At 36.5% G+C, this 14,780-nt stretch overlaps 2 protein-coding genes across 2 annotated transcripts; both read right to left on the reverse strand.

The window, feature by feature from the left end:
- Positions 1 to 4,388: 4,388 nt before the first annotated feature.
- On the reverse strand, positions 4,389 to 7,582 carry LOC133606171 (dual specificity protein phosphatase 13A). The gene is made up of 3 exons (XM_061959854.1): positions 7,372 to 7,582; positions 4,891 to 5,108; positions 4,389 to 4,822 (listed from the first exon to the last, which is right to left on the reverse strand). The coding sequence occupies exons 1-3, from the start codon at positions 7,497 to 7,499 to the stop codon at positions 4,611 to 4,613; spliced, it is 558 nt and encodes a 185-aa protein (XP_061815838.1). The 5' UTR covers positions 7,500 to 7,582; the 3' UTR covers positions 4,389 to 4,610.
- A 4,675-nt stretch (positions 7,583 to 12,257) lies between these two features.
- Positions 12,258 to 14,565, reverse strand: LOC133606238 (dual specificity protein phosphatase 13A-like). The gene is made up of 3 exons (XM_061959978.1): positions 14,375 to 14,565; positions 12,515 to 12,729; positions 12,258 to 12,451 (listed from the first exon to the last, which is right to left on the reverse strand). Exons 1-3 carry the CDS (start codon positions 14,563 to 14,565, stop codon positions 12,258 to 12,260), a joined length of 600 nt encoding a protein of 199 aa, XP_061815962.1.
- Positions 14,566 to 14,780: the final 215 nt, after the last annotated feature.

Consider the following 14,780-nt stretch of genomic DNA (forward strand, 5'->3'; position numbering starts at 1 on the left):
AAGAAAAGACCCCAATATTTGTACACAAGTGCAATTTTATTGACAGAATGTCATCGTGCAACGTTTTTAAACGTTTTGCATGTCATTTATTTGCCCAAAACTAGGTAATGTCAGGTTCAAACACTGATGACATCTATTAAACAGGACAAGAAGCAAAGAATCAAACAGAGACATAATTCAATTTGGCTCAGTGAGGAGAAACGTGTACATCTGTACCCTTGTACAGTGTCATTACGCTCTGCCAAAAGATTGCACACCACCTCCTTTTATCTGGACCTTCCCATACCACATGGCAACAGCTGTTTCCAAAGGGACGGGGTCGCAAACAGCCATCGCCTTTGATTACAAAACAGTTCAAAAGAAAAGGTCGGTTCAAAAAAGAGGTTCGTAAAAGAGCTCAAAAAAGAGGTTCGTGAAAGAGTTAAAAAAAAACGGTGCCTGGAGGGGAGTCAGGCCCTGCTTCCTCTCCGCTTTGTAGTTCTTGGGTCACGACAATATCTTTCTGTTGATTACAATACATGAAAGAAACAGAAACCCCTTCATCTTGCTTTCCATCCTACACAGTGGAGTTTTACAAGCCTTCTTCTTGGTAGGTTCAAAGACAGCTTTTGTCTTCTTGCCAGGAACTCATTTCAACACAAAGTATTGTGATTATTTAGATATAATTATTCTAACAGGTAACATATTTTTTTACGTTGTTTTTTTTAGGCTGTATGTGTGTATACAGGTGCAGACGATTGTCCTACTTAATGGCCAAATGTTCCTTTGTGTCTTTTTACCTAAGTGTACATTTTTGGTATCGTATTGGGTTTTGTACTTTCAATATTTAATGTTACTTTACGAAATATTTATTTTGTATGCATTTTTATTTGTATGCATGTCATGTGGCACACTGCAATCTACTATGTTCAGATAAATGCCATATGTTCTAAATTACTGTAGATAGTGGTTTTTCCCCCTTCAATCAGTTAACACAGGGGTCCCCAAACTTTTAGACAATATGATTTGCTTGCATGACTCGGAGACCCAGTAACAGGCGGTAGAAAATGAATTGATGGATGGGCAAAAAAGGACAGATAAAAAATAAAATAAAATAAAAATGTTTTACTTTTTTTTACCTGTAACAAGCAGTAGAAAATGGGTTGATGGATGGGTGAAAAAGGACAGATAAAAATAAAATAAAATAATGTTTGAACCTAGTAACAAGCGGTAGACAATGGATTGATGGATGGGCGAAAAAATGACAGATAAAAACAAAATAAAATAATATTTTAACCTAGTAAAAAGCGGTATAAAATGGATTGATGGATGGGCGAAAAAGGACAGATTAAGAAAAATAATTTAAAAAGAAAGAAAACATTTTTTCTTTTTCTTTTTTACTCGGGCCGGATTTTGGACGCTGGTGGGCCGTATCTGGCCCGCGGGCCGCATTTTGGGGACCCATGGGTTGACAAACATATTGACGTTAAAGGGGCTATCGAATGTAAAATAGTATAAAATAAAGAAATGAAAACCAACGTCACAGTTACTTTGCTGAGTAACTAATTACTCTTACAATGAGGTAACTGAGTTAGTAACTGAACTACTTTTTGGGAGAAGTCATTTATAACTGTAGCTAATCAGTTTTTAAGGGAAGATGACCAACATTGATAAAAAAAGACCCACAAAGGTCCCAGGTTCCCCCAAAGGTTAATCACAAAATGTATTTTGACCGTACATGCTCCTTAGCTGCACTTGTTTTGAAATGTGTCTATTATTCACGATCTCTATGTACGACCCGAACACATATGTTTGCCTTTTTTATGCATTCTAAGTGGTTAAATATGAGGTGGCTAACAATGCAGCTAATGGGAGTATAGTATACTATTCCGCCCATAAAGTCCTCTTATAAAACCATCCAAAAACCGCCAACAATACTCCATTTACATCTCATGACTTGAATATTAACCAAGTATTAGCAATATTTTTTATTATAAACACTCACATAAACTTTTTTTTTAGCGGCTGCTGGTGGTGCATCGCCTATAAATTGAAGAAAGTTCATTTTAGATTATAAATCATGACTCATCTGTAGAGTAGAAGGTTCTTGCCATAAACCGAAAAGTTGGTCAACTTTGACATCCAACACAGACTCGGGGATGGTGAAAATGACACGAAAAGATCCTTGTTTGCACATACCTATTTTTTTAACCCTCCTTGAGGATTGTGAATGTTTCTTCATCCAAACAGGAAGATATAAACATCCCCCCAGTCATCTCAGCGAGCGCAGACATTGTACAGTAAGCGATTGTTTTATTATGTTGTATATCTTTTTCTGTATTTAGCAATACTGTTACATGATGCTTAGTGCTTCACTAAAGCTGGATCTGTTTAGCACACAGCTTCTAAGACTTGTGGCTCATGTTCCTTGTATTTAAGCTAAAATATATATATATATAAAAAAATATACATAGTCGAGGTTACTGTAGTTTATCCATTATACAGTGCTCAATACCGGGGTAGAGTGGAATATACGTTAGGTCAGGAAAAAACACAGAGGCTATTTCATCCCTACAAGCCTGTTTCGCAGGTTTCCCTGCTCTCTTCCCTGAACAGCAGGGAAACCTGCAAAACAGGCTTGTAGGACAAGATATAGCCTCTGTGTTTTTTCCTGACCTAACGTGTATATATATATATATATATATATATATATATATATTCGATGAGATGGCGACTTGTCCAGGGTGTACCCCACCTTCCGCCCGAATGCAGCTGAGATAGGTGACCCCGTAAGGGACAAGCGGTAGAAAACGGATGGACGGATATATATATATATATATATATATATATATATATATATATATATATATATATATATATATATATATATATATGCAGTGTGTTATGTTAATGTTATATGTTAATTATATTCTCATTATTTATCATAATGTACTATCACAGCATTTGATCTTTTATATTTGGTTTTTTTTTTTCACCAATGTCTTTATTTTGAAAACATTGTGTGGAGGGGGGCGTGGCCTGCGGGCCTGCCGCGGAACGGGGTGTGCCAGGACCAGCCTCAAAGACAGCGACAGGTGCCTAGATGGCCCAGGTGGGCCTTGTTATCTAATCACCTGTCGCCTTTATTAGCAGCAGCCGTGATGAGACGAGTTAGTCGGGGTTGAACAGCAAAAGCCTCTGCACCTGTTATGAAAATAAAACAGTGTTATACCCTGAAATTCCTGGCTCTCCTGGCAGTGTGTGGTGGTCCGAAGAACCCACTAGAGGGCAACTTCTACACATTGATATACCAAAAATCACAAATTGTATTATTACAATCATTAGTAGTTTTGGGGATTTTTACATTGTTGTATAATATTGATAATTACTGTATGCAATACAGTAAATTATTATCCATCCATCCATTTTCTACCGCTTGTCACTTTCGGGGTCGCGGAGGGTGCTGGAGCCTATCTCAGCTGCATCTGGGCGGAAGGCGGTGTACACTCTGGACAAGTCGCCACCTCATCACAGGCCCAACACATATTTTCTTTAATTTTTGTAATTTGTAATATAATTCTTAAAAAGAAAAGCATAAATGTAAATATGCTTTGAGGCTACAATGTTGTAGGTCAGGGGTCGGCAACCCAAAATGTTGAAAGAGCCATATTGTACCAAAAATACAAAAACAAATCTGTCTGGAGCCGCAAAAAATTAAAAGCCATATTAAATACAGATAGTGTGTCATGGAATTAAGAAGACTTAAAGGAAACTAAATGACCTCAAATATAGCTACAAATGAGGCATAATGATGCAATATGTACATATAGCTAGCCTAAATAGCCTGTTAGCATCGATTAGCTTGCAGTCATGCAGTGACCAAATATGTCTGATTAGCACTCCACACAAGTCAAATCAACAAAACTCACCTTTCATGCACAACCTTAAAAGTTCGGTGGACAAAATGAGACAGAAAAAGAAGTGGCATAAAACACGTCCTAGAAAGTCGGAGAAAGTTATACATGTAAACAAACTACGGTGAGTTCAAGGACCGCCAAAATTAGTAGGACAAAACGGCGCTCGCCAAATACTCGAATCAGTGAAGCATGTTTAATATAAACATTGTGCTTTGTAACAATTAGGGAGGTTTGTGTCATGTTTGTCCTCCTACAGAAACCATATTAAAACAAAAATAGATTTTTTTCCCCTCATCTTTTTCCATTTTTCATACATTTTTTGAAAAAGCTCCAGAGAGCCACTAGGGCGGCGCTAAAGAGCCGCATGCGGCTCTAGAGCCGCGGGTTGCCGACCCCTGTTGCAGGTGAAGAGACATGAAGGAAAACCATTTTTTAATATTTTGAATATTCAATTCTTTTTTTAAAATATATATATATTACAGTTGCCTTTGAACGTCAATTAAAAAAACAAACAAAACAATGCATTGTTAAATATGTGTGCACTATTAAAAACATTAAAACAGTGTACTTTTCTAATATTTTCTTAAAAGGTTTTACAAAGTTTGTTGACATGTAATGACATCTTGTTGCATACAAATCATAAACATGAGGACCGTCACACACTCTGATGTCCATTCAGGGATGGAGAAGTTTAATGTGGTCATTGAGGAGGCCTCAGTGGAGGGGACACATCTTCCTTTTAAATGCCAGCTGTTCACCCAACTTGTGGAGGAGCATCAGAAAGTTCCTATTAGGGTAAATGGCTCTCTTTTGGACAACATGCTTCACAGCATCCTGGAGTGAGAGACGCTGCCGCATCATCAGGTAGGCCAGCACCAAAGTGGCAGAGCGACTCATACCCATAATGCAATGCACCAACACTTTTCCTAAAGAGGACGGAAATGACATGCATGGGAATCTAACACCTTCTGTGGCCGCGGCTCCGCATGCTCACCATGATCACACTTCAGGCCTTTATGGATGAAGTCTGCTGCGGATTTGAAGTACTGGCTCAGGTCAAAGTGGTCCGAGTCTTCCCCTGGTACACCGCAGTAAACACAAGCGTTGCCATAGAAACTTTGGTCACCGATGCTGCCTTGCTTGGAGTGAGCTGCGTTCAGGATGTGAGTGATGCCCAGTTTAGATAAAGTCTTTTTATTTTGTGCTGTAGCTCTGGAAAAAGCATACACAAACACACGTCTGAATATGAATATTCCTTTATTTGTTAAGCCTTGTGTACATTCTGCTGACTGTTTTGATTGTCATGCAGTCAGTTTTTGTTTATTTTTTTTATTTTGTGCTAAAGCAAATCATAGCCAGTTCACGTGTCACTGCTCAGGAGAATTCTAAATTAGGCCAATCAATTGGTTCGCTGCTGTTCAGAAAGGAAATACACGGAGGAGAATAACAAACATAAAAACTTATTTTAAATAAAAGAAAAAATACATAAAACTGTAAAAAATAAATTATATTTAAAAAATATAAATAGTTTTAGGGCTCTTAATATTTAGTCCCATTGACTTCCATTCCAACAGCATATTTTTTTAAATACTGCAATCTTGACAAGTTGACACATAATAATGCCTTACCCCATGCATGGATATTTAATGACTTTAAACCTCGACCTTCAAAAAAAGGGGGAAACCTGTTTGAGACGTCAAACACCATCTCAAATATTCCCCCATTGCACATCATTTTAAGAACATTTTTGAATACTGTGTTTATTTTATTTTATGTTGACAAAGTCAGAGATCCTTGTGACAAGAAAAGGCATAAAAATATAAGAATATTTAAAAAATATATATATAAAAACTACATCTGAGGCAGGGGTGACCAAATGCAATCGGGGGGGAGGGTTGTTTGCTTTAAAATTTTTTGCCCCTCTGCAAATTGAAAGAATAAAATAGTTTATTAATGAGATGTATTGTAAAATACATACACCTTGTAACAGACAGCTCAGCCGTGGATGTTTTGTTCAGATAGCTTAGCATATTGACCTATTGCACAGGTGTACAACTCAAGGTCAAACCAAACTGGCTGTTGCCAGAATTTCACCGTGAAAAACAGTCGTACAGTTTTTTCATTTACAGTAATGTTATGTAAAAAAAAAAATACTGCACATTTTACTGTAAAATTCTGGCGACTGGCCTGCCATTTTTGTGACATAAAATCTACAGTGTAGATAGAATATAAAATAGAATCATTAAATGCATAGACAATTGTGTAATATCATGAGGTGATTCCTAATACATTTCTATTTATTAATATATATATATGTATATATATATAATTAATTACATATACATACATACTGTATACATCTATACATATATTTATACATATATGTATAAATAGATATATATATGTACACACACACATATATATACAGTATATACATATACATATATACGTATATATATATATATTTCATCATATATAAAAACATTTATACTGTATACATCTATACATATATGTATACATATATACACACACACATATATATGTATACATATATACACATATATACACAGTATATTTAATCACATACATACATTTATACTGTATACATCTATACATAGATGTATATACAGTATATGTGTATATATATATATATACACATGTATATATGTATACATATATACACACATATATATACATATATGTATGTAGGTGTATATATGTATACATATGAACATACATACATATATACATACACACATAAATATATATACACATACACATTAATATATACGCACACACACGCATACACTTGTGTGTGTTTTATATATATATATATATATATACATACACATACATACATATACTGTATATACATATATGTATACATATATACACACATATATACATATATATGTATGTAGGTGTATATATGTATACTTATGAACATATATACATACACACATAACTATATATATATACACATACATACATATATACACACATAACACACACACGCGTATATATATACACACACAAACATACATATGTATACACACGCACTCACAGACATACACTTTTGTGTGTGATATATATATATATATATATATGTGTATGTGTATATATATACATATATAAATAAACATATGTATATATGTGAGTGTACGTGCGTGTTTGTAGACACATGTTTTTGTGTGTACATGTATGTAAATGTGTGTATGTATGTGTATATATATATATATATATATATATATATACATACATATATATATATATACACATACATATACATATATTTTTTCACATGAATAATAGTTAAGCGGCCCAAAAGTTACACAATTTATAGTTCAACCCAAATTTCCTGGAAAATAATTCCTCAAAGTCAAGCAAAATCTGGAGATCAAGCCATCACTCAGCTCAGTGAGCATGTAAAGAAAGCAGTAGAATATTGGACAAGCCATATTGAGGCAGGACTCACATGTTCCCTATGAACAGGTTGGGCCAGACTTCATCCACTGCTGCGAGCCCCAATGTGCAAGAATCCAAAATGATCTCCAGTTCTTTAATGAGCACCAGGTCGTATTGCTGCTGTTCGCGCCCTGACATTCTCGCCTCACACAGACAGGAGGACCATGGCGCGGTCGAGTCGAGTGCACGCTTGCTGCCAAAGACTGCTCGCTGCACAGTGAAGGACGTCAGCAGGTGCGTGTTTGAATGCCATAATTAGCTCAGTGTTCTCTCACTTTTGACGTTGCTTGATGGCCAAAGGTCAACGTCTGGAGCAGTGAGGTCACTCCAGCTGTACTGTATAGTAGATGCACGCAGTGAATGGGACAAAGGAGTATTGTTGAGAGGATTTTCTTGGGCGCAAGATCCTCTCTACAGCATTTTATATTTGAAATAAATAATGTCATTATAAACAAATATTTTCAAATTTGAATGAGTGACTTTTTAAAATAAACCCCAAACCCTCCTATGTTTGTGTTGGGAATTCTCATGAACTCACATGGCAGTTTTAACTTTGTTCACTAATTTCCTGTGTTTTGTATCGTTTCATTTCCCTTTTTCCGTTTTACTTCCTTTTGGATTCCTTGTTGTGCTGCACCTACACTTTCTGCCAGCACACCTGTTTTCCATTAGTTAATCTAGCCCAGGGGTCCCCAAATTACGGCCCGGATCCGGCCCGCCAGCATCCAAAATTCAGCTGGCGTGAAGTCCCAAGTTTAAAAAAAAAAATAATAACATATATTTTTTTATTTTTTTATGTATTTATTTGTATTATTATTATTTTTTTAATCTGTCCTTTCTACTCCATTTTCTACCGCTTGTTACTCTTGGTGTCTCCTAGCCGCTCAGGCAAATCATATTGTTTAAAATTGCATTTTTCCATCGATAACGTGACATCAAGTGCGCACTCTTTCAGTCAATTAGTGTGCGAGGAATTTATATATACTGTATATATATATATATATATATGTATATATATATATATATATATATATATATATATATGTATATATATGTATGTATATATATATATATATATACACAGCCCGGCCCCCAGCCAAATTGTTTTAACCCAATGCGGCCCCCGAGTCGAAAAGTTTGGGGACCCCTGATCTAGCCTATTTGATTTCACTTGTTGCTCCTTGCCAGTGCTGGATCATTTTGTTTTGCACTACATTTGCGCTACATTTGTTTAGCCTAATTAAACAGACTTATTGACTGCACATCACCTTCCTTGCTCTGCCTCTTGGAATCCAGACCATAGAGTGTAACAGGTAATGCTAATAAAAGAAATCAAAAATTGGACTACATTAATACAAAAATATAAATGTATTACTTTTTTTTTTACAGTACATACAGAATAAGTGGTAGAAAGTGTTTTTCTTTATTCAGAACATGCTACAAAAAAGAGCTTAAATGCTTCTGTGACGGAGCGCTTAACTCAAAACAATTGTATCTCAAATCATCGTCTTCCAGTGAAATTAATTGAGATCAATTTGATAAGTGCTGGGCCCCCTCAATACAACACAATTTTAACATGTAGCATGCCTTTTTACAGAAAAACAAACGTTTGGATAAGAAATGCCGTATGAAAAACCATACAATAAAATAATTGCAGCACATACAACTACAATAATTTTATGAAGTAACGTAATAATGTATAGCATTTACCTTGGAGAGTGGACTTCTACATGATCTCCTTCCAGTTGCTTCTCCGTCAAACACTATGAGCCACTTTTCCATTTTTTCATTGATAAATGTTCGCCAATTAGACATTATTTGAACATTTTGGCTGACTTTCGACTCATTCTGCTTTAGTATTGTGCAGACTAGCAGTGACAGTCGACAACACTTAGTCTTTATTGATGTATTTCTTTAATTCAGTGAATATCATTCACAGCACTGTCCCTCACACTCAATTTCTTCCTTTCCATGGCTGGAAAATAAAGTTATGTCCATCTCTAGCTATAAGCTACTGTCAGCGAGCAAGACCAGATGTTTTGGTCAGATCTTATGTGACATTTGCTAACTAATGGCGAGGAATCTTATAACTACAATTTTTGCTCGCAACATAAAGCATGACAATTAGCCAAGAGACAGTTTTTCTCTCAAAACACTCTTAAGTTGAAGTACCACTGTGTTACTATTAATTAAAATATGTTTAATATAAATTCCCTTTACACTGTTTTCCTCCATATCAGTTACTGAAATCGGGTGTTTAATGTCAAATCGTATCCCATAACATGCAAAATTGAATGTCATTAATATTATTTGTATATGATATTTTTTTAATGTAAGCACCTTTAACTTGGGCAAGCTACTTGGAAAATGTAGTAAGCTAAGCTGCAAGTTATTCTTGATTAAATGCAGCTAAGCTGCAGGGGAAGCTATCCCTGGAGAATTGTAGCAAGCTACACTACAAGCTACATGGCAAAAGTAGCTTGCTATATCAAAGCTACATTTAACGGCATTTCTATCTATGGTCCCACATGTATAATATTAATGTTAATGTAACTGAGAGTCTACAAATGGACCCAATAAGGGTCCATTACTATTAACTATCTGTCATTTAGCTGGGGACACCCTACAACTACCTCTAGGGGTCCCCGCACCACACTGTATCTTTTTTTTTAGTTTGCCTTTTCTTTGGCCCACTCCTATATTGTTATTCATTTTCTCTGCCTTCAGTAAAAAAAAACAGCATCTGTCTATATCTTGACAAAGAAAACAATGACTTTTGTGTTGTTTGGGAACAGTTGGTAATGGTTGTGTGCAGTACAACTTTTCATGAACTCAACTCACCCTAATGTGTGTTCCTAAATTTGTGTTCCACGTCTTAGATGTTGTTTTCTCCAAACGCATACATTTGTCTAAATATGGCCAAGGACACGCATTATTGCGGGTTTCCTGCATGTCATCTTCATTACTAAAGGAAACATATAATCTATCGGGACAGAGTCCCTCTGCCATTTTCAAGTATGTTTTTTTTTTGAGTCGTCAGCTTGTAGCGTCCATCTGTCTCTGACTCCCACGTCGTCATGTGACATGAGTGTCTGACTGTTTATAATTTTGCTTACTAGTTTTAATGACTCACCTTATCGGCACAGCGGTGGAGATGGTAAGCAGCACCAAGTTCCTGGGGGTGCAGATAACTGACAATATGACCTGGTCCCTACACACCGGAGCTCTTATAAAAAGAGCTCAGCAGCGCGTGCACTTTTTGCGTCAGATGAAAAGAGCACAGCTCCCTCCCCCCATTCTCACCACATTCTACAGAGGCACTATAGAGAGCCTGCTGACCAACTGCATCTCTGTTTGGACTGGAGCCTGCAGTGCCTCAGACTGGAAGGCTCTCCAGAGAGTGGTGAGGACGGCGGAAAAGATCATCAGGACTCCTCTTCCTCCTATCCAGGAGATTGCAAAAAGCCGCTGCCTGACCAGGGCTCAGAAAATCTGCAGAGACTCCTCCCACCCCCACCAAGGACTGTTTTCACTGCTGGACTCTAGAAAGATTCAGCAGCCTCCGAAGCAGAACCTCCAGGTTCTGTAACAGCTTCTTCCCTCAGGCCGTAAGACTCTTGAACGCATCATAATAATCCCTTCAATTCCCCCCAAAAATGGATTAACTCGCTGGAATATAAAGACAATACAACATATATCCATAAACGTGGATGCATATGCAAAAGTGCAATATATTTATCTGTACAGTAATCTATTTATTTATATCTGCACCTTTATTGCTCTTTTATCCTGCACTACCAGGAGCTAATGCAACGGAATTTCGTTCTTATCTGTACTGTAAAGTTCAAATTTGAATGACAATAAAAGGGAAGTCTAAGTCTAAGTCTATCTTGGCCAATCCTTAATGTATCGCCCAGACCTTAACTAAGTGTGACTCATCACACGAACCCCAACCAATCATTGTAGATTTTCTCCGTATGTATGGATGTGGTTGTTTATCCAGAACATTGTATTTTCTCCATATTTTTTTTTGGTCGAGATTTTTTCAGTCCATTTTCTCTCTTTGTAGCTTGTAGCTTTGATGTACGCTACCGAGCTACATGGGTCTAAAAGTAGCTAAGTGAAGTGAAGTATATTTATATAGCGCTTTTCTCTAGTGACTCAAAGCGCTTTTACATAGTGAAGCCCACTATCTAAGCTACAGGAAAAGCTACTTGTTAAAAAAGTAGCCAAGCTACTGGGAAATGTTGTTAAACTATGTAACTTAGCTACATGTAGCATGTTACTGCGCATCACTGTATTTTTGACATTTTTTCTGATATTTATTGCATTTCAAATATTTCATTAAAGTTAAAGTTCAAAGTTGAAGTCCCAACAGTAGTCACACACACACTAGGTGTGGTGAAATTATCCTCCACATTTGACCCATCCCCATGTTCACCCCCTGAGAGGTGAGGGGAGCAGTAAGCAGAAGCGGTGGCCGCGCTCGGGAATCATTTGGTGATTTACACCTATATAGTCATATTTTGCATTATTTTTGCTCTCTGAAAAAAACCCTAAAATGCAGTTGCTAGAGTTCTTAATAACAATAATTTACTTTTTTCACTTTTAGTTTTTTCCAGATCAGAGATCACCACCACAGCAAATTTATTACATTAATCTTTATGGCCTAGTTTCTAAGTCGGATGCCTTTCCTAATTCTTGTCCTACCATTACACCACCAGGTATTTGATAATAACCAACAGTGGACCATTTCAAACACTCAACTAAGTCACTATAGTAACTTGATGCCTTGCTCAATAAAAGTCTACTTTATGCACATTTAGCATTGCAATCCCCAATACAATCGGATGCTTTTATCTCTAACAAACGTTATCAGATCATAAAATTAATTTTTCATCTTTTGCTCTGCAAGGATTTTTCAAGCGTCATAAGCTGCCTTAGGAAGCCTCTGTTTGGAAAGATCCAGCGGTTCTGTAGCACATGTTGTATAGCGGACCTAAGACTGAGGTGATGGTGAATCATCAGGTAGGCTAGGACCAAAGTGGCTGAGCGACTCACACCTACAGCACAGTGCACCAGCACCCTTCCTGGAAAAAGAATGGCGAGATATTGGATGGTGTTCAACTTCAAGTAAGTGTCACATGGTATACCTCCTGATGTGAGGGCGAGGCCAATGAAGTCAGCAGCGGGGTGGAAGAAAGGTGAAATGTCGAAGGTGGGCAGGTCATTGGCTGGCACACCGTAGTATTTCACCGTGGTTCCGTAGAAGTCATCGCTGCCTTTGCAGCACAGTTTGCCATGTGATGCATTGAGCACATGGGTGATGCCCAACGTCCATAATCCGAATTTGTCATGAGACATACACCTGAAAAAACAGCATTGGACAAAGTCACTTTATTAGGTACACTTGCATGTTGGCTTTACAGTGTGGTGGCGTACCTAATGATCTGTCCTTTGAGTTCATACTGAAGGTGGATCCAACAAGAATTGCAATTCATATTTATTCAAATCTAAATAATTTTTTTTTTTAATTAATTCAAACAAATAAAATACATATATTTTATCTATTTAAATTTTTTTAAATTTTTTTTGGTTAGTTTTTTAAAATAATTTTTAAATTACAATTTATTTTGAGGATTCTAAGACGTTTTTTTAGGCCATCTCTACGTGTCCAATATTAATAATAATAATAACAATAATAGATTAGATTTACATAGCGCTTTTCTAAACACTCAAAGAGATTCGCAGAGAACTGAGAACCCATCATTCATTCATTCCACATTTACACATGGATGGTGGTAAACTACATATATTTTTTTTCATCAAGGGTCGCATGCTGAAAAATGAAAGAATGCAGGGGGCCACTGAAGAACATCTTGTACATTAAATATGCAATTCAGTAGGGCTGCGAATCTTTGGGTGTCCCACGATTCGATTCGATATCAATTCTTGGGGTCACGATTCGATTATAAATCGATTTTTTCGATTCAACGCGATTCTCGATTCAAAAACGATATTTTCCTGATTCAAAAGGATTCTCTATTCATTCAATACATAGGATTTCAGCAGGATCTACCCCAGTCTGCTGACATGCAAGCAGAGTAGTAGATTTTTGTAAAAAGCTTTTATAATTGTAAAGGACAATGTTTTATCAACTGATTGCAATAATGTACATTTGTTTTAACTATTAAACGAACCAAAAATATTACTTATTTTATCTTTGTGAAAATATTGGACACAGTGTGTTGTCAAGCTTATGAGATGCAATGCAAGTGTAAGCCACTGTGACACTATTGTTCTTTTTTTCTTTTTTCTTTTTTTTTTCAAATAAATGTCTAATGACAATGTCAATGAGGGATTTTTAATCACTGCTATGTTGAAATCGTTACTAATATTGATACTGTTGTTGATAATATTCATTTTTGTTTCACTACTTTTGGATTGTTCTGTGTCGTGTTTGTGTCTCCTCTCAATTGCTCTGTTTATTGCTGTTCTGAGTGTTGCTGGGTCGGGTTTGGAATTGGATTGCATTGTTATGGTATTTCTGTGTATTGTTTTGCTGGATTGATTAATAGAAAAAAAATTTAATTAAAAAAAATAAATAAATTATTTAATTATATATATATATATATTTTTTAAATCGATTTTTTAAATATAAGAATCAATACTAAATCGTTCAACGTGAGAATGGCGATTTCAATTTGAATCACACCCCTAAAATTCAGTATTTGTCAGTATTTGCTAAGCTATTGGGTAAAACACATCATCCTAGTTTTTGTGCTATAGGTGACAAAACAAATAGTTGTTATATTAAATAAACCTAATTAATAATTAATTCACTACATTTTCTGAAAAAAATTGAGGGCCGAGAATGGGCTCCAGGCTGCACTTCGGACATCCCTATTTTAATACAAGCCATATTTAATTTTTTTTTTATATGTCGTGAGGTCTGGACCGCAAATGACCCACGTGCCGCACTTTGGTCAACCCAGGGGTTCATAAGTACTCACATGTCTCCCAGATATAGGTTAGGCCAGACCTCATCTCCATGGCGACAGGAGCGTGGAGCTGCATGTAAAAGCTCAATCAGCTCCTCCAGAGAGGGTGTCCCCTTTCTTGTCATCTGGTTCCTTTCCGTCTCGTCGTCCCTTTCCTTCCTGGAGTCTTCAGTTTGACACTTTGCAGCTAACACACCACTCATGACTCAGGGGACGTTTTTGAATTGGACATAAAACTAAAACACACATCACTGCCCTGTGTGCACACTTTCACTCCACTTGATTGCTGCAGACAGGTGGGGGCATTTGGCAGCAGAAGGACTCCGATGGGAATACTTCTAATTACTTTAGTGAACTGGTTTGTTCTGGTAAATCTTAATAGGGTTTTGATCGTTTTTTCTCATCTTATCAGCAAAGA

Source organism: Nerophis lumbriciformis, linkage group LG02, assembly GCF_033978685.3.
Source record: "Nerophis lumbriciformis linkage group LG02, RoL_Nlum_v2.1, whole genome shotgun sequence".
Lineage (NCBI taxonomy): Eukaryota > Metazoa > Chordata > Actinopteri > Syngnathiformes > Syngnathidae > Nerophis > Nerophis lumbriciformis.